Source organism: Mya arenaria, chromosome 8, assembly GCF_026914265.1.
Source record: "Mya arenaria isolate MELC-2E11 chromosome 8, ASM2691426v1".
Classification (NCBI taxonomy): domain Eukaryota; kingdom Metazoa; phylum Mollusca; class Bivalvia; order Myida; family Myidae; genus Mya; species Mya arenaria.
The window spans coordinates 75373590-75393336 of record NC_069129.1 but is presented as its reverse complement, the minus strand read 5'-3'; the positions used below and the strand labels follow the sequence as shown (position 1 = coordinate 75393336).

Genomic DNA, 19747 nt, shown 5'->3' with positions numbered 1-19747 from the left:
AAACTTAAATGGAGATTTGGGTCCAAATTAGTTTCATTCTTACCATACTATACTTCTAATTGCACATGTGTTATCTTTGATATTCACCTAGATACGGTACATATTTGATTTCGTGACATTTTCCGTTTTTTTTCTGGGGGATTTTCTACATACTTCGTTCTACAATCTTGTTTTTATTTTCCCCGTTAACCACTTATTATACTCGTGTTTTGAGATATATTTCGACTGCAATTGTATACAACAACTTTTTAGGGTCTAGTTAAAAGAATACATCTTATATGTTATAGAGATAAAATGCTAATTCTCATTTCAATATTATAAATAAAGTCGTTTCAGGTAACGACACATCTGTAAATACACCCCATCCTGCGACTGTCTCAGCTCTCAATACTGCTACAATAATGTTGGTCATATCATCATTTAAGATTTTAAATCATAAGAAAAAAGTTTTACTGAGGAAACTATACAATACAATCATAGTCCTAAACACCGAAACTCCTATAATATGATGTTTTATACCTGAAGAATTGCAATGACTGATGCTTTTGAAGATGTATTGAACTAAAAAGAGCAAAACAACAGGAAAATATAATATAGATCTATTACTTTACATTTGCTTATGAAGCAATTAATATTTCTAATTGAAAAACAACATTGCACAAAAAGACGACATTCTTAGCAGTAAATGATACAAAAGCAGTTTTGACTATGCTCCATTTTACAAACATATTAACTGGACCGGATCTGACGTTTCTGGAGTGCTTTGTTTGTATTCCAATTGTTTGTAATTTTGATGCTTAATTCATTCAAATGTTGACAGGAGTTTTATCTTCAAACAATAGGTAAACAAATGTGTGCTTACTATGGTAATTTACTTGCAGACCTGTTTTACAGTATATGTATATGAAAAACTACAGGACCATGCTCATTAGCCGAAAGTGTCAACAAAAAACCTTAATTGAAGCATAATATATCAGACAATAAATATTGTTTAAATAACCTTAACACACAAACAGAAATACCCATGTTAGAATTGATTACTCTCAAAACAAATATCCAAGTATGCAAATAATCAGCTTAGCAGAAACCCTAATGGCTAATACAAGAAGTGTAAAAATTACAAAACTAAAGGAGCAGCCAAAGTGCCTAGGAACTACGTGATTCTATGCCGATATTGCGGGATAATATAAACATCTATTTAATATTTTAGATTTAATGTCACCTGACATTTATTCCATACTGCACCTTTACTACACTATGGTCTATACATATAAATGCAATGTGTTGAACAAAAAAAATCGGTTTAAGAGCAAAATTGATTTTAGGGAATAAGGACAAGTTATTATTTTCACAACTTGCGCGGCCTTTAATGATAATAAATGACCACAAAAAATGTCATATCGATATGTACATATTACAACTATTTAATGACACTATATAATAAGCATATGGTTGCGACGTTATCTATAAAATAAGTTCATTAATTGCGTTCCCTCATGTGCTTCGGATGGAACAATTATCATTTTAATGTCCTCAATATAAAAATACATAAAACTGTATGGTAATACAAAGTCTAAATGCAGTTTATCAATTATCTTTATATTCCATCCATTAATAAATGCATGGTACATCTAGCAAGACTTACTTTACTCAGAGTGTTGCAGAACTGTTTGGCGCTTATCAAGCGGAGTATGTTGGATGTTTCTGATAGATCTAAACCATGTTCTGTTTTATAATTGCCAATCAAAGTACCATACTATTATTCCTTGTTGTTTTTCAGTGGGAATATAATTAAACCTAATCCAAAGTTTAAAACCTAATATTACTATCGATGTTGGAGTAATTAAAGAAACCTTTTGCTTTGTATTGATCCAATTGGCGAAATATTTCAGTATCATCGCTAAAATTGAATAAATTAAATTCATGTCTATACACTTGTTTAATACTGTCTAATATTTCCGCAGGAATATTCCTGTATGCTTCAATGAAAGATAACTGCTTAATCATACGTCTTTCGCTTGCTGTACTTTTCTCCCTAACTTTCTTAAGAACTTTTATGTAATCAGTCCTATTGATAGACTCTGCCTCTAATTCGGAGAGCGAAAATCCTGTAGTCCCTATAACTCCTCGAATCTGCAACTTCCGCCAGACCCTACGCAGGGCATCTGGCCATGACATGCACTTAACAATGTCCTTACGCCATTCGAAAAGTCCAGATACCGAATCTTGAATAGCGTCATGGGCGTGGAGGTCAGTGAATTTGGCTTTCATTGCATCTAGACTCTTGAGCTGTCCAAGAGCCGACAATATAACTGAGGTGTCATCTTTAAACGTTTCCATGTTGCCTATATATGTGTAGTTAACTTTACATGGTAAACAAGCATCCCACTTCGCAACATGACAGTCAAGAGGTTTCCCCTTCTTATCCGTGATAATCACATGTTCAAGCAGTTGTCGGAACGAAATATTCGCATATCCACATTGTTTTTTGTTAGCTTGTGAAAACCTACTGAAATACGGATTAGGTCCAACAAGTTTATCAACGTAAAGGGAAAACAGCATATCAAACGGGTTCCTAACAAACATAAATCGAAAACTTTTTGTTGCGTCTTTACTACCAACAGTCCAGTTTTTAAGGTCCAAATAATCATTGGAACGACTTATATCTGATATAGGCACATCAAAAGCGGTCAATACCGTACTATTTCGTGTACCTTTGTTGTTAAGCGCCATCATACGGAAAATCCTTTCCCAGAAGGTGGAAGCAATCTTACACAGTGGACAGTACACGGCGTTAGCATGCGGGTCGAAACTCACTCGGATCCCTTTATTCCCCGATCTATGTATGCTGTTCTCACATGCGCTTTGTAAAAACTTGGCTCTCGAAAACCCATCTTCCGCTGACAGATTCTTTATTTAAACAATCAAAGACTAAGCTAAACATATAACACAATAAACAAAATAAGCCCCTGGTCAGAGCCATTAACATTCTCAAAGGCCTTTTTGAAACATCCTCAATGGTGTAACATACCAAACATTAATGGTTTCAGTCATAAAGAACAGGACTTAGCCGACCTTTATGGAACGATAAATAAATAAGAACTCAAATATTTTAAGAGCTCTACAAATAATTATACACCTCTTCGATTCAATTCAAGAGATTTCCAATCGAATTAGAGCAGGTATATCCCGAAATCATTTGGAGAACATTACATTTCAATTGAGATCATTCGAGATCGGTTGCATTGAAGAGCTCTTAAATTGAGTTAGAGCTACATTGATTTCAAAATCAATTTAATACTTGTCTAATTCAATTGGAAATGTCACCTTATCACTATTTTTATCTGTATTATTAGAGCTCTTTTCAAATGATTTGAGAAAACCCATAAGTGATAGTGACAATGGGTTTGTTGTTTGCAATACTTATATAATGATAGCTAAAATAATAAGTGTCCTCTTCAAATTAATGAATTTTGATTAAGCATTGTTTGTTTAAGTATTAACCATTCGAATTTAATATTCATATTAAAAAAAAATAGAAACAAGCTCAGTAGCCGAAAGTTAAAACATAAGAAAACATTTGGTCATGTGGTTTAAGAGTGGTTTAGGATCTTTAACAATAGAGTTAACATTTTGCTCCTACTACCTTTGTATCCTTTATTGTATAGCTTTTCTTTGCATGTGTTGTTAGTACGAGCTCTTGAGATATCATCTTTTCTTCTGACCTAGGGACCAGCTCTGGAACAAGGGAACAGTACAATGCTATAGTCAATGACGACAGGACATCGGCTTTAGTCTTCTATTGGCATACAAACGTTTTTTTGAGCTCTCTTATATAAACAAAAGAGATAAATAAAACATTTATTATATGTCTTTCAAAACAATTTAGATTAGGTAAAGTAGTTAGATTGTTTAAGTCAAGATAATTTTTTAAAATTGTGAGGTTACATATACCAAAAAAGGTTAAAATATTCGTGTTAATTTCAAAAAGTATTTTCCATTAATATAGAACAAAATGATGAAAATCATTTTCACACATACAAAAACCATAAACATGCTTCTATTTAGTTTCCTGTCAAAATGGTCCAACTGTAACTTAAAACATAAATATTTTTCTCAAAAGGTCTGTACTCCGACTTGTCCATAGAAATAGCCGCTTCAGTTTGTTTACGATCATTTGATTCTGCGACTACGCATAGGGAGACGTAATGAAAGTCCAAATGTTAAAATCGTTGCCATAACGCGCATTATTGTGGCTAGTATCTAACTATGTTCTGATACGTAAATACGTAAAGGGGTATTTGCTTGATAGTTATCCAAAATCGCACATTGAATTACTGGTCATTGATTATATTTTGTTTGTTTAAACAGTATGTTTAGATAATCAATACATAATGGAGAATATAAACATTAAGCATAATCGATCCATTATATGTGAAAACGCAAGCTAAATTATATTAAAAGGCATAATGTTGGTCGAAATGTATTGACATAATTAAGATTTGTTTTTAAGTTTATACAATGTTTTCGATTCAGCCTTTCCTATAGGTGTAAAGTTCGTGTATTAATTAGTTATGTAGTTACAATATGTGATGGTGTAAATGACAATAATTCGTATTGGAAACTGTAATGGTATATGGGATAAAGTAAATAAAGTCAATAAATTTGTAACGAGGTTTTTAAAAGGAAGTAAATAGAGGAGTACAATTTATTCTGAAAAGGAGAAATGACATGTCAAAAGGTAGGTTGTAGTCAAATCCGTTCAAATTATGAGTCGGAGTTTGTTGCTGAGTTTGATAATTGTTTGGCCTCATTTGAACATTTTCGAATGCGTTTGGTCGTATGAATCTTTTGACCCAAAGAGCAGGAGTTGAAGTGTGATTGGTCTGGATGTATATAACTTGTAAACTAGGTAGAACGAATATATTCATGCCAGGAGCAGGAATGTGATACCTAAGTATGTAAGTAAAGTAACGTCATTATTCTTTGTATTATAGATAAAAACTGTCGGATCTGATGGACCGTTTATCATTCCAGAGACTAAAAGTGTCTCAGCTTTTGCAGAATTAAAATGAACCAGCCAACGTTCTGCTCAGATATGCGTGTTTGCCAAGACATCTACTTTCTTAATACGTAGACATGCTGCATAATTAGCTCATAAAAAACTTCATATTGTATTAGTAAACCTATAAAGAAACACGATGCATTTTTAATCACGTGCTTGTAACGCATGAGAAGACAGCGGCAGACCACAGCAACAGCGATAGAGATGATTCCGGAGTATCTCATTCTTATTAAGCAATTTTACTACTGATAGCTGAAGCCTATTGATGAACAAATTATTTTTGTAAGATAAATATTTATATTAAAAACTACAGAAACAAGCTCAGTAGCCAAAAGTTTAAACATAAGCCCCGTTTTATGCCACAGTGTAAACGCCAAGGACATAGAACACAAAAACAAACAATCACAAACAAGTAACATGGAACAACAGCACAAAACTCCACAAAGAACACACTATATATATATATATATATATATATACATATATACTATATAAAAATATAGGTGTCTTTATCAAAGAATGTTAGATACCGCCTTGGAACGGTCAGTAAAATGTAAATGTACTTGTGGTTTAAACCAGTTTGTGTGCACAACTTCAAAAACGCATTTCTATTATAGGCTAGTGCAGCAAAGTCTACTGAGACAAAAAAGTGGCCTCCACAGACCATGTTCAAGTTGACTGAATCAAAGTACAGAAAAAAATGAGCAAGGTGGAGTGCAAAGTTATCCTATTGCAGAAGAGCAAACCGTTATATCAATAAGCACAGTAAGATGAAATGGAAGTTTGTGTCCTTTCAAGGATTTCGTAAAACGAATGGATTTTACTCTTCACGATATTATATTTACAACAATACCAAACATGTGAATATGAATATAAAGCAGATATGAATTCAAACATTGATTCCAAATCTTTAACGCAATCTGGAAAAGTACCCTCATGTAGCGGTAGCATGAATATGGTATTGACGATTCTCTACTACTACTACTACTACTACTACTACAACTAAAGAACAATAAAGTTCCAAAGAATATTTTGAGTATACATGAGCAAACATTTCTTCCAACACTGGATCTTCAATTTGCTGTCAGTCTATGTCGAGACAACCTGCGCAGGACCGTCTGTATTATACACCTCTTGAAGATGGTTACTCTGTAGCCTCAATAACAAACTATTTATTATAGAAGAATATCGATGTATATTATAAATATCCACAAAAAGAATGCTCGGTATATGTTCTGTAACATGGTCCATGTTTGATATGAGGAACCGAAGATAATGGATCCTTAATACTTGGAGTAAAAAAAGATGCCTAAATCAGGATGTTATATGTTCAATTGGTATAACTTTGGATAACTCTTAGCAGTAGGGAAATATGTTTGTCTAGTCACATAACGACACCAGGAGAGTATAACAAGAATCTGGAATACAATTAGTGCATTTATGCATTTGATACACCAATGGTATTTTCAATGGCTAGGGATAATGATATATTTGTGAATCAGCAACTAACAGGTTTTGTAAGTGATGAAATACTATGTTATCAACAATCAACAGAACTTGTATCTGATTCGATATTTATAAATCAGCAAACAACAGGAAATGTGACCGATGTTATGCTCGAGAATCAACAATTTACAGGATCTGTAGCTGATGAGATACTCCGGAATCAGCAAACAACAGGATCTGTAACTGATGAGATCGCAACCCTTCAGGGAAAGGGACATCATACAGTAAAAAGATATGTGAAAGGTCAAATTATTCATCCGAAAATAATACCATTATCATAAATTGTTTAATCTATAAGCAAGCACCTATATGCTGCTCAAGATTGTTGCACGATTTTCTCAGGAATCGGATTAATTATTATAGACATTGTTGTGTTATCATAGAAAGACAGTTTTGTGGTAGTATTTCATTTATCAACTGCTACGGTCTGACAGTTATTTAATGCTGATGTGACAATATTAACATGTGATTCGGATCGAAAAAAAAAAACACTACCAAATTGTTTAGTTTTGTAGGTGAAAGTCATTCGGAACTCCTCGGCCATTTTATCGAAAACAACCTCGGATATATTTGGATGGTTTACACACTCAAAAAGTGGTACGTTTAAGTCCGCTGCAAGTAGATCGCGTAGTTATTTTATTTAGCAGTTAAACTTTGTGACTTAACTCTTGGGATTCTTCATTATGTTTGCTATAATACAATTCAATGACAATAAATTTAAACTTAGATCAATAAATACAACTCTAAAACACTACATTTACCTAATGATATAATTAAAATTTTACGAACTACTTCAACAGATGTACCGGCATACATCCGAGGTTGTTTTCGATAAAATGGCCGAGGAGTTCCGAATGGATGAAAGTATATCCTTTTGATTGATCAGTTCAATAAAATAATATGGTAAGTGTTTCGACAGAGATGCGAGTTCACTTTTTATTAAAAAAGGGTTGCATACTGTACTTAAAGGATAGGTGGAGGCAAGCATTTTATTTCCATTTAAATGCATTGTAATGTCTAACTTATTGGACTGGACTTAAGATAAAATACAACATCTGATTTGTGTATAGATAAAAAATATTGCTTTTATTTCTTATATCTGAAAAGGGTTGTCTGTGCCAATATTTGCAAGCAATATACGAGGTATTTAATCGAATTCATTGAATGAATTCTGATACGTGTTTGCGAGTATAAACACCAGAATATTTGCCTGCGTAACACATTCATCGTACCATGAGTACAAAACACGAATGCCTTCAATTATCGTATCCGTTGAGCATGTATAAGTCTTTATTATGATATATTATTGTAAAAAAATGCTCTGCTAGAGTCTTCCTACCCTTATTCCAGTTTTATCATTATCATTCAATCTTTGTTTATCGTGTTCTTATACTTATACTGATGATATCATCCGCTTTGCAAATAATGCTGTAGAATTGCAAGGAAGTCCTTTTATCGTGTTATTGAGTATTGTGATCGTTAGTAATTGGTTGTGCATACTGATAAAACAAAAAAGGATATATATGAATAGAAGACGGATTATGGCTTACTTTTATTTTACTGTAATGGTAGTAAAATGAGTATTGATAATAAGTTTAATCATCTTAAGTCGTTTGTACTTCTGGTGGGTCTTTTTCAGAAACCAAACAATTCAAAGGCAGGTCAAGCCTAGTAGAATGAACGTTACTTATATGTATTCGATATAATCCGGTGTAGGAGTACGAACAATGCGGTGAACATGTTAACAAATACAATAGACGAAGTAGATTCAGCATGTTAAGCACATTTTTTTTAAATCACAAACCATTTAGATACATAACCTATACATATGGAAAATAGCTAATGCTCTGAGATGGTAACTATGCTTTGATTCACTGTATTAAAAAGGAAGAAAGAAAAAAACATGTAACACTTATATATAAAATTACTTCCGAATTTGTATATTTCGCAATGTATTTGGACATTTAAATGTTTCAATTATTAGCATGTATCTACACTGCGTAGTTATTTCAATTTAGCAGTTTAGCTTAAGGACTTAACTTTAAGTTGTCTTAATTATTTCTGGAACAATATGTACACTTCTTTTGGAATCTATTTGAACTTCGTACTTACAAAATACAAGTTAAAACTACTTTTACTAATGCAATGTTCGTCGTATGGAGGAGATGGCCGAGTTATTCCGATTGACACCCTCACGGTATGGAGTTCGAATCAACGACCATTGGTTTATCAGAAAGATGCGCTTTTTGTCAACCTGTAATTCCTATCAATTTACTTTGGTGAAATCATGCCTTGCCATTTTAATCATTTGGATCCAAAACTCACTTCTTATAATAGTACATTTACTAAAATACACAATACAAGCACCTATTCTGAAGACATATGTGTGCAAAATAATATTGAATGTGTTATATTTAATAACCAAACAACAAGATGAAGATTCCTACCTGAAGTGAAATGGTTTTTTGGGGCGGTTTATAAACACAAATATCCCGACTGCCATCATCAGGGTCCATACCACAGCATTTCTCCGCCGACGCACTAGCCAATGTGCTCGTCTCAAAAACATTTCTACTGCTTAAAAGCAGGAAAACATCCGTCTCTCCAAAAGTTTGTTAGCTATGAATATGCTTCCGCTTTGCGTTTAAGATCGAATTACGCACTAGCTACCGAACCGCATATGGTTAGGGTTTCTCATATCGGCTGACAACCGAACCACGGAACTGATGTTCGAATGAAAGAATATGCTTGAATTGTATTTAGTTTTGAAGGATATGAAATTAAAATATATATTGGCATTCAAAAGCGACCAAATAGTATAAATGTGCTGTCGCGTCCACTCTTTTGACCATATACTGTTTTTCATTCAACAATCGATCAAATCAAAGCGAAAAATAGCTGCAGTACCAATGCACGAATAAAAGGACACGTAGTACCAAACTCAAAATTAACTACTAATTGAATAACACGTAATGACTAACAATCAGCATATTCGAGTTTTTTTTAAATGAAGTGACTACATGCAAATGGCTATTCTATCATCAAAGGTTGTGTTAAATGCATGTGAGATAAACTTCTGTCACGGGATTAGGTATCCTATTTACAATACAAACCAAGGTATGGCAGTTTAAAGTGTGTTGCCTTATTTCGACCTAAATAGGCAATAAAATGACCGAATATTTCATGTCTAAGGTCAAAAGAGCAATATCTGTATTGGTTGATTCGTAAATGTTTTTCTTTTTTTCTACTTCACATAATCACTTTTAAATAACATCAACATAGTTTCAGTTTACTATGCATAAAAAGTCAAAGCACACAATACATCGTTTGATTAAAACTGTAATTGACCCTAATTGAAATTGTAACTGTAAATGCACCCAGTTGTGATTTATGCATTTTCATAAATGTATTTCCATAAATCACTAACGCATCACACATATGTTTAAAAAACAGAACATAAACTAAATATGAACCGGAGCTTACCATCATCAAGCTATATTTTTAGACTACAGCCTTTGATACAGAATGCACTGCCATATAACACGGTTGGAATTTTCATTTTAATTGTAGCTTTGAAAAACCCAGATCAATCTTTATTGTTTGTCAATGCATTCAAAAACAATAATAATTATTTTACAAATCATTTTTATGCATAATTGTCACAAATATGAAAGTAGATCAAAATGTTTTTTCAAGGCAATCCAAGCACATTATTGATACGTTTTCTGCAAATTCTATGCACAAGGTCAATATCAAATTTCTGCAGTTATAAGTTAGATAGCAAAATAGGTCAAAAGATTAAATGAAAATGTTTTCGATGTAGTTTGAGCTTCGAATTTGACATCGTGCGCCAAAAGTGCATAACTAATATGATAGTTCCAAGGGAATTAATCTGAAGTAAAGATCAACGAAAAACTACCCATCGTGCTTGACATTTTTATCAATTATATTTCAGGGCCCTCTCCGGAACACCCTCCCCACCGCCTCAAAACACATCAATTGCTTGCGATGGATGCGGAAGAGAGATACTCCCCTTCTGCGTTATGAAACGTTTGAGCTTGTTTCTGTAGTTTTTCACATAAGAATTGAAATTGTAAATTCATGGAGTGTCATGGCCCTATCTTAACACATCCATATGTGACTTATCACCATTCCGGTTTCAAATAAAGCCAGATTGATTGTACTTTAAATAAGAAATATACCCCTGGGTTATCGCCGGTCAATGTTTTTTTTTTAATTTCTACTCCGATATACGTATATTTAGCATAAATATTTTTTTTCTCATCAAGGGAAACAATTGGTGACAGATAGATCTAGGGGTTATGGTTCTTTTACTATATACTGTTATATTAAAATTCTGATATAAGGAACTCAACATTTACACCTATCATATGTTTATGTCCCACAATTAAGCCTTTTTTCGCATGTAGCATAGCTGGTCAAGTAAAAAGCTACAAATAGTGCTCACACGTTACGCAAATGGCTTATATTTTACGCATTTAGCTTCATACGCGATATTAACAGTGCTAACAGTGACCGACAATCGCATTAAAATCAGACTCATTGTATTAGATCGGCTCTCGACAATACGTAATGGGAATGAAACATTCTGCCCCATTCAAAATGTACAGGTTCCGGCCGCCACGTTTAGCTATGTTTTGAATCTTGACAACGAGAGCAAACGTAGACGAACAGGGCTAAAACGTGACCAATTATACTGTTCTAGAAATTGTTATTTCAAATATGTTTAAAATTCGCTGCTGTTTCCCAACAACGTACTACAACATGGCAACAAAGTGGCGGGATCGAAGTTTAATGAAGCAAAAACCTAGCAAAAACTTAAAATAACGTGAATATAGCGCGCCCCGCCGATTGATGCACCCTTTGCCTTTGATGATACGTTATGCTGCGCTATGCGATGTTGTTGCCTCGTTCCTCGTTACGCGTTATGCCACGCTTTGTCACGTTATGATACCTTGTAATACGTGGTACTCCATTATGATCTGCGTAACGCTACGAAGCTCTACATTGCTTGACGTTGCGGTACGTTTCTGCTATATTTTGGTACGTTTTGATACTTTGTCATTCGCCATATATTATATGATCTGCCGCGAGAAGGATGTCTGTTGCCATCCGCCAGAGACCGCATATAATCATCTCTATCCAGGGCCGCAAATCATTTTGTTTTTGCTAAGACTAAGTGTTGAACCTCTTGATAATATGTATAAATGGCGTATGCTGTTTTAGCCCTGGACCAAGACATGCTGCAAAACATGTTACTGCTCAATAGAGAAGAGGATACAAGAAGACGGGGGAGCGGGTCCCACGATCATGTGCGACAAATGTACCTTACCAGGAGGTCAAATCAGTAATTATTTATTTTATAATGAGGCTAGCCAGTCAGAAAGTAAATAACGTGTTAAAAATTTACGTGCATTTGCAGCGTTGCAGCAGCGATGCATATCGAAGCACATCGTGTACAAACGTGGCGACACCCAAGCGACAATGAGACACACTCTGACTTTGAAATTCGTTGTCAATTGTGTCAAATGGGATTTCAACGAAACGACAGCGTGTCTAACACATTGCTAGCCTATGGCAACAACGTGGCACATTGTGATACCCGGCTTAGACTTGCAAATAGTTTGAGTAAAAAACAGGGCATAACGATGCGGCCAAAACGTGACACTATTACTTGGGCATTCTCGGAAGCAATACTACTTTGATGATATAGATTTACAGTAAACGATGCTACCTTTCCCGTCCCTGAAATCAATGTTATAATTTTCTATGTAATCTGTTTAAGCAGTTTGAGACAGAAAGCGTTCACCTAAAGTGCATCAATATTATGTAGTGTTTGACAAATACAAGGCCTACATCTCTATATTTACAATTGCTTGCACTACTTGTCACTTCTACCAATTGTAACGTAATTTCATTAAAAACTGTAAAAAAGTCACAACATTCATACCACAATATATGTAAGGACAAGGGTGCCAAAGTGACTGTTATCTGGGGTAACTTTGTTATTGAAAACCTGTTATTGATGCATATGTTCTTTTGAATACTTGTTGCTGGATTAAAAGATGTCAATATATAGTTTCACTTGGTACATTATGCATACATATTGTTAACAGTGCACATTGCATACTCATACTAGTTTATATATATACATATATATATATATATATATATATATAGTATGTATGCACTGTGCTGTTCTTCACTGTTTCTTGTTTGTGATTTCATGTTCTATGTCTTTGGCGTTTGCCCAGTGCCGTTTAAACCGGGTTTATGTTTAAACGTTTTGCTTCTGAGCTTGTTTCTGTAGCTTTTGGTATAAATATTTAAAATTGGAAAAAGGACATAACCCAGGATTGGAATTATTCAAGCTATTTGGAAGTGTAAAACAAGTATTCAAATTGTATTTCAACATTGTAACTTTCACATAATAAATTTTGTAAAGTTTGTTGCTGGCTTTGTTTTTCTCGTTACGCCTGGCTCGTAACACTATAATCTTATTGCAGCCTATGTATTAACATTTTAACATGTGATATTATGATCTTGAATCTTTTCAGGTCTTTTGTTTGTCTGTTATTGGATAATCTATTATATCGGAAAATAGCTATCAGCTGGTGTTATTTATGTTTATCATAACCGACTTTAAATAAAGATTATCTTATCTTATCTTATCATAACTTCAGATAATAAATTGTATCATTGAAGTCAGACAGAGCCCACAGACTTTAAGGAAGCATGTTAACTGTTAACAATACCAACGCGAAATTTCAAAGAGGTCTTAAATTGTTAAAAAAGCAGAAAAAAAATACAGTATGCATCCTGTTCAAACTATGACATCCGGTTGTCCTGTACGTTCAGTTGTTATCGCCAACGTTTCTCACCTAGGCGACCGATCCGATTACAAAGAAAATATATTCAATATTGAAAGTGAATGTTACAAGAAATAAAATTATAGAACAATAACTTTTAACATCACTATTTAAGCATAAGTATGACCATAGCTCAACCTTATCAGTTGAATTTTAATCATTATAATCAAGATACTATTTTTCTGAATGCATAAATATGGATGTGTGAATATAAGAAAAGTCATTGATGTAGAACGACAGTCAAAAACGGAATGGGTTGATTAATAACTCAATGCCTTAGGATATGTTGCTTTTTCCACACAGTTTGGCTCTCTTCCGATGCTAAATGTTTATTTCCTGTCCATTTTAGAAATAGGAAATATTCTGCAAATGCAATAAATAACGTACCTAACGATCTCTGAAATAGCGAGGCACACCGGAAACATATTCAGTTTGTTAAATATGCTAAAGTTATATCGGGGTACGATATTAATATTATGTTTGATAACGTTCACTGTTGTAATAGGAGATAGTTTAATGTATGTTTTTTCTCAACCTATGACAATAACAAGAATGCCATTTCGTTCCAATCGAACAAATTCCAAAACTAGTAAATAGAGGGTTTCCCATAAATGCCAAAAAGTAACTTTATATGCAATCGCAACAACGTATACAGCTATTTAATCGTTGGCGACTTTGAGTTTAAAACATGTATAATATAACAACATGGTTTAAAAATATCGTATTTCGAATCGAAAAATATAAAGTGCAGTTTATATATTAATCTTGACGTGTTTGAACGATTCATACTGACATAGTATGATCAAGCAGTTTCATGGAAATACTTAGTACACTTAAAGGCTGATTGAAATAATCATATATGTTAATTATGACACATAATTCATGAATTATTATTTTACATAATCATTAAAGATGTCAATAGGGAAAGCATTGAACTATTTATATACAACAACAACAACAACAACTTTGAATTCATTTCAGGCAATTATGCCCAAAGCATACAAATAGTTGACGAGCAAACAGGTAAAATTTAGCGAAAAGCATAATAATAAAATGTGAACAAAAAGATAAATGATTGTTAATCAGTAGTAGTGAACTATATTGCAATTAAAGGTAAATCTAGAATGCTTATATAAAATTACTTTTTCATTAGCAATTTGTTTGAACTAAAATTTAAACAAGTTATTCACCAAAGTCCGAATGTTTTTTTAACAGATGTAGTATTAATCCAATCGTGAAAATCATGAGCTAATTCGTGTTTATTAATGTTCGTGTTTATTACTACAACTGGCGAACTTGCTATGAATGAAAAGTATAATAAATTTTTGAATGATATTCCAACCGTGGATACATAGTGAATTAGTTGCAGCAATGTATGGTAATTTCAAATAATTCTTATAATATAATTCATATGTAAACTGTCCATCTTATGAAATTGTCATGTGTGTTAAATTCTGAAGCTATTTGTGGTATATACATTTTGCCATATTCATGGTTGTGTTAATGGTTTCTTCGCATATTAGTTTTGCAAACTTGTGTATATTAGGCCATTGGCAACAGTATGGTTTATGGAATTGTTTACCTATATCCCGGAATTTTGGGAATACTAAAAGAAAATGGTATTCCGATTCTTGCTTTCGACTGCAGTTTGTTCAATTTCCGGTGAATTTAGCCTTGCTTGAAAACTCCATCTGGCATCTTCCCATGCCAGATGGGCACGCAGATGTAATACTTTCTATTTCTTTTATTATACACTTTATGCAATCATAATTATAAGATTTCTATAGATGAGTTCCATTAACATTAACTTTACTAAAAAATATACCTACAAAACAAAACAAAATAACCCTTAAAAGACGTGATATCGAAGGAACTTATTGACGTATGTAGTAAATACAAATTATTGCGCACCAATACGTCAGTAAACATCATCGCCACGCGCTTTTTGGTGAAATGTACAAAAATGCGTTATTGTTTTTTGTATTTTCTTAACAAAAAATGTTATTTAAGGTATGCTAGAATAAATAAATATCATGCGTGTCCGTTCCGGATAGAAACATTCGACCCTCGGGCACGTTGCGTAGCCGGTAACTCGGCAAGCCTCATAACAGGGCAACGCAGGTGCCCTCGGGTCGGATTTTTCTATCCGGACCGGGGAAACATGACTGATAGTATTATTCTATTACCATTTGAATAAAAATTCAACTTTATTAATATTCACACAGAAAGTTTTAATGCACAAAACACATATACCAGTACGGTACACAAACAAAAACATTGTTGATAACTTAAAACTGTAAGGCTTCCTTTGTAGAAAGTAATTGAACGGTAGCTAAAATGGTAAACGTACGCCTGCAGGTCCCGAGGGCTACTGTTCACGAGCGATCTAACTGGAACGATTGGTTCGACGATTCGGAAACGCTTATTCTTCAATGTAAGTAAGATTAATGAAATGATATTCAGAAATCACAAGACTAAAGTTCTTGTTTTAGTATACAATGCGCATTTTAATACTAATGACACTCATTCTCAGCTTCTTAGGCATCTCATAGCCTACAACGTCTTGTATCTGCAGGTTTAAATAGATACCGCCCGGTTTCGATTCTAAAATATAATATACCAGTGCATAACTGTGCCAAAGTTCAAATAGCAATCGGCTTGAACACTGTTTACGTTCTCAATTTCGGAATAGAACTAACCTCCGTTGACCAAATGTTTATTTAATGGTTCCGCACAAGATGTTGTAAATTTGAGAGATCAACAGGTGATTTGACATCAAAACTGTCTGTTTGCCCTATGTGTGTCATGATCTCATTTACCTCGCTTGACCAATGGCATAAACAACTGTAATAGTCCATTTCAAACGTCTGGGCACACGGTCTGTTTCGGTCCTTAAGCACGAGCCTGTTCCAGCGGCGTAGCATGTTGATCCATCGGTGGTAACGGGTTGGGATCCGTCCTGTGTCGCCAGTAAGCGTGGGAACTAGGGCGAATCTATGTACGCCAATGTTGTATCTCATTGCGCAATTGTGGTCTTTGTCTGAGGGTTGCAACTGCTTGATTCCCCAGACTGAGCTACAAAAATCCACGACCGGTACAACACAATAATTCTACAACTTCTCATATGGTTTGAAGCCAAGGTCTTTCACTTGGTTATGCACTTTGTTGATAAAACTTCCTAGACCTCTACTGGGCCCTTATATGGAATTGATATATTTTGCTATATTTTTCATTTTCTCCATATATATCGTTGTTTGACGGATATAAAAAAAATAACAATGAAATAATGTTCCAAATATCTTTTTTTCACGACCGCGAGGAGCAGAACGCTGAAATTGATTAATTTATGAATTGTATGACTGCAAGTAATAAACCTGTTTCTTGCAGTATCTTGTTTAAGCTTTTAAGGAAAGTTAATGAATGTATTACGGAACAATGCAAAATAAATAACTTTATTTTTACTTTTTTACCTCATCCTGTGGCGCAGCGCATTGATATTTTAGGAATAAAAACATGAATTGCATAATTGCTCGTAATCAAGTTGTTTGTTGGTTTATCTATTTGAAACTTACATGCTTTTACAATCTTCCAAAATCCGACTTAATAAAATAATAACATCAAATAAGAAAGCTGGAAACGTTTTTGCTACGTTTGGTTTTGATACGACTAACGTTCGTGCAGATCTTGTCCTGCCTTGCTCAAATTAGAAAATAACTTATCCACGTTATCGAAGTTTACGTGAACGAGAAAAATCTATTAATTTGGTTCTGTTTTAATCGGTAAATTGTGTTTTAAAAGTGTTATATTCTATCCGGATAATAATATATACTACTGGAATCCTAATTGCATCGCAAATAAATTCGCTTTAAAAAGCTTGGGTTACTGTTAAAGGTATCATATTTCCAACTATTTCAATAACACTCAAATTGCATTGATGTCTACAATGCATTGATGTTTACATTTAAATACCAAAGTAACTTAACTAAGTATTGAAAATAGTTTTTGAACGTTTATAATTATGCCGTTTTAAATATTTAATCGGCTGTAATCTTTCAGTCGATTATTGTATTAACAATATGAACGGATATAAACACTCACGAACGGATGGTAAGTTTAACACACAAACCTTAATAACTGATACATGCGAACTGTTTCGAATATTAATGTGTGTTTACAGTTTCATTGGCGCTTGGTTATCATTTGACTTGAAACTGGACCATACGTTGTATACCTATAAAGTTCGTTGGTTATTTCATTACAGACAGTATACATGGGTCAGGGCACCACCCTTCATGCATCTCAGCAGACTGACGACCTTAGTCATGTGATGTTCATCTTTCAGCTCTTTCAGAGCGGCTTGATATTCACGGCCCTCATGGCCGGCGCCATCTGTGTCGGTCATCTAGTCTTAATGCGGAAGTACTGCCGAAATACCACGACGCTGGTCGCAGTGGTGCTCTCTGGATTTTTCCATCTGATCGCAAGCGTGCGCATGTTGACAATTGCTGAAAATTACATGAAAAGACGCGTACAACAGGGACCTCCGAGCGTCGACTCGTGCTTGGATTACTCGATGACGGAGGCGTTTGCCAACGGGGTTGTGCTCGTGTTAATCGTGCATTATGTTTTTGCTCAGAACTTTAAACGGTCGATGTCTTCGTGTCTAGCATACGCAGGCACACTTGGTTGCATCATCACAGGAAGTTTTTCCGTAATCAAGATTGTGCCGCAAAATAGCCCACTTCCAGTTACACAACATTCGCTTGAGACGCTTGGGACATATGGAAGTCAGCACTTTACCGTATTCTTGTTCGTGTGTCAGAAAAACGTTTACGAGGAAAGATGGGCTATTCTGGTGGAATATTTAGTGATATACCTACCCGTCATGTTCACCGTGCTGGTTGCTCTTTGCAGGAACAGGACAAAACAAACGGGTATGCTAACTTATGTATAAATTTATTTGAATTATGATTTTATTATTCATCTTGAAATAAAAATATTTACAAGATCTATCAAATCTTACATCGTAGCCGGATACTCTCTGCTCGACATCACACTGCTTGAAAGAGACACAATGCAATCTACGCCATTTTTACAATCAGAAATACAGAGACATGCAACTAGTCGAAAATTCAAAAGTAAAAGCCTTACTGAGGTGTTTATTTGTCCAACATAGTGACTGAATGTGTTTTAATCGACATGGTTGCCGTTCTTTTATACATTACTATTGTCTTACTCATAGTACGGCCAGGATACATTCTGTATGCGCAAGCAACTTCGGGTTACTTCTTGGACATATTGCCAAGTTTGTTGTTACAGACAGTAATTTTCACTTTTATTTGCTCTGAATATATTGGAAAGGTTCTTATTCGATCATAATATTGCAATAATGAGGTGAAATCAAACGGCTATTGTAACTGTAACATAAGGGCAAGCCTCTTATGCAGGTATGATAAGCTGTAAATTTCTGTAGACAGGTTCTTTAGAGATGTGTTGTTTAAATGTAAAGACGCACTTGCTTTGAATGGGAAATCCATTATTATGTTTCCACAAAACTGTGATACTACGCTCAAATATGTTTGTAGCGCTTTTGTAACTGGGTAAAAAAAGCACGAAAGGAATCATATTGACGGAATTAAAGTCGAAATATTCTCAAATACTTACACTTGGTGTCATCTTCGTTCATTTTATAAAATGTTACTTATGGCATGAAACAACATATTTATATATATTTATATATATTTAAATTGATAAAATGATATATACGTTTCGTGATTAGTAGGTAAAGAAGGCTGTGATAATTGAATAATATTCAATTGAAATAGTGTTTAAATTTCGATTTTGTTTTATGTGTACATTTGAATTTGTAGTAAAAGAATAAGGTCACTGTATTTAGATAAACTGTTATAACAACGATCGTGCATGCATATTTTGAATCATGTTTATGCGTTATTCATATTTTATATGTGTTGAGTCATTTCTATTCCCTGATATGTATCATTTGAGAACAATGTTTGAGGTAAATCGCATTAAGATTATATGTTTACTCCTTGTAGGCTATTGTCCACTACATAATTTCCCTATAGAAAAGTGTTCCATAGTTAATTGACCGATTTACACGCGAAATAACATTGACGTCTATATTACTAGACCGTCAACTACGTATAGAGGATGAAAGTCTAACATGTGGACCAAACATTAAACGGCATTAAAACAATCCTTAAAATTGGCAGAACGCAGACACTATGTACTGAATATAGTAAAATCATGAGGCAACATGACAACT

The 19747-nt window shown here is 34.1% G+C and overlaps 2 protein-coding genes across 3 annotated transcripts; one reads left to right on the top strand and one right to left on the bottom strand.

Moving 5' to 3' along the window:
- Positions 1–584: 584 nt before the first annotated feature.
- On the bottom strand, positions 585–9209 carry LOC128242691 (carbohydrate sulfotransferase 9-like). Its single transcript, XM_052959946.1, has 3 exons — positions 9019–9209; positions 3647–3738; positions 585–2910 (listed from the first exon to the last, which is right to left on the bottom strand). Exons 2-3 carry the CDS (start codon positions 3710–3712, stop codon positions 1810–1812), a joined length of 1167 nt encoding a protein of 388 aa, XP_052815906.1. The 5' UTR covers positions 3713–3738; positions 9019–9209; the 3' UTR covers positions 585–1809.
- Positions 9210–17375: 8166 nt separating this feature from the next.
- Positions 17376–19422, top strand: LOC128243885 (uncharacterized). 2 transcript variants are annotated; one of them, XM_052961871.1, is made up of 3 exons: positions 17376–17568; positions 17804–18395; positions 18492–19422. In XM_052961871.1, the coding sequence occupies exons 1-3, from the start codon at positions 17566–17568 to the stop codon at positions 18635–18637; spliced, it is 741 nt and encodes a 246-aa protein (XP_052817831.1). In that variant the 5' UTR covers positions 17376–17565; the 3' UTR covers positions 18638–19422. The 2 variants fall into 2 exon arrangements, with proteins under 2 accessions (XP_052817831.1, XP_052817830.1); XM_052961870.1 differs by having other exon boundaries at positions 17723–18395.
- Positions 19423–19747: the final 325 nt, after the last annotated feature.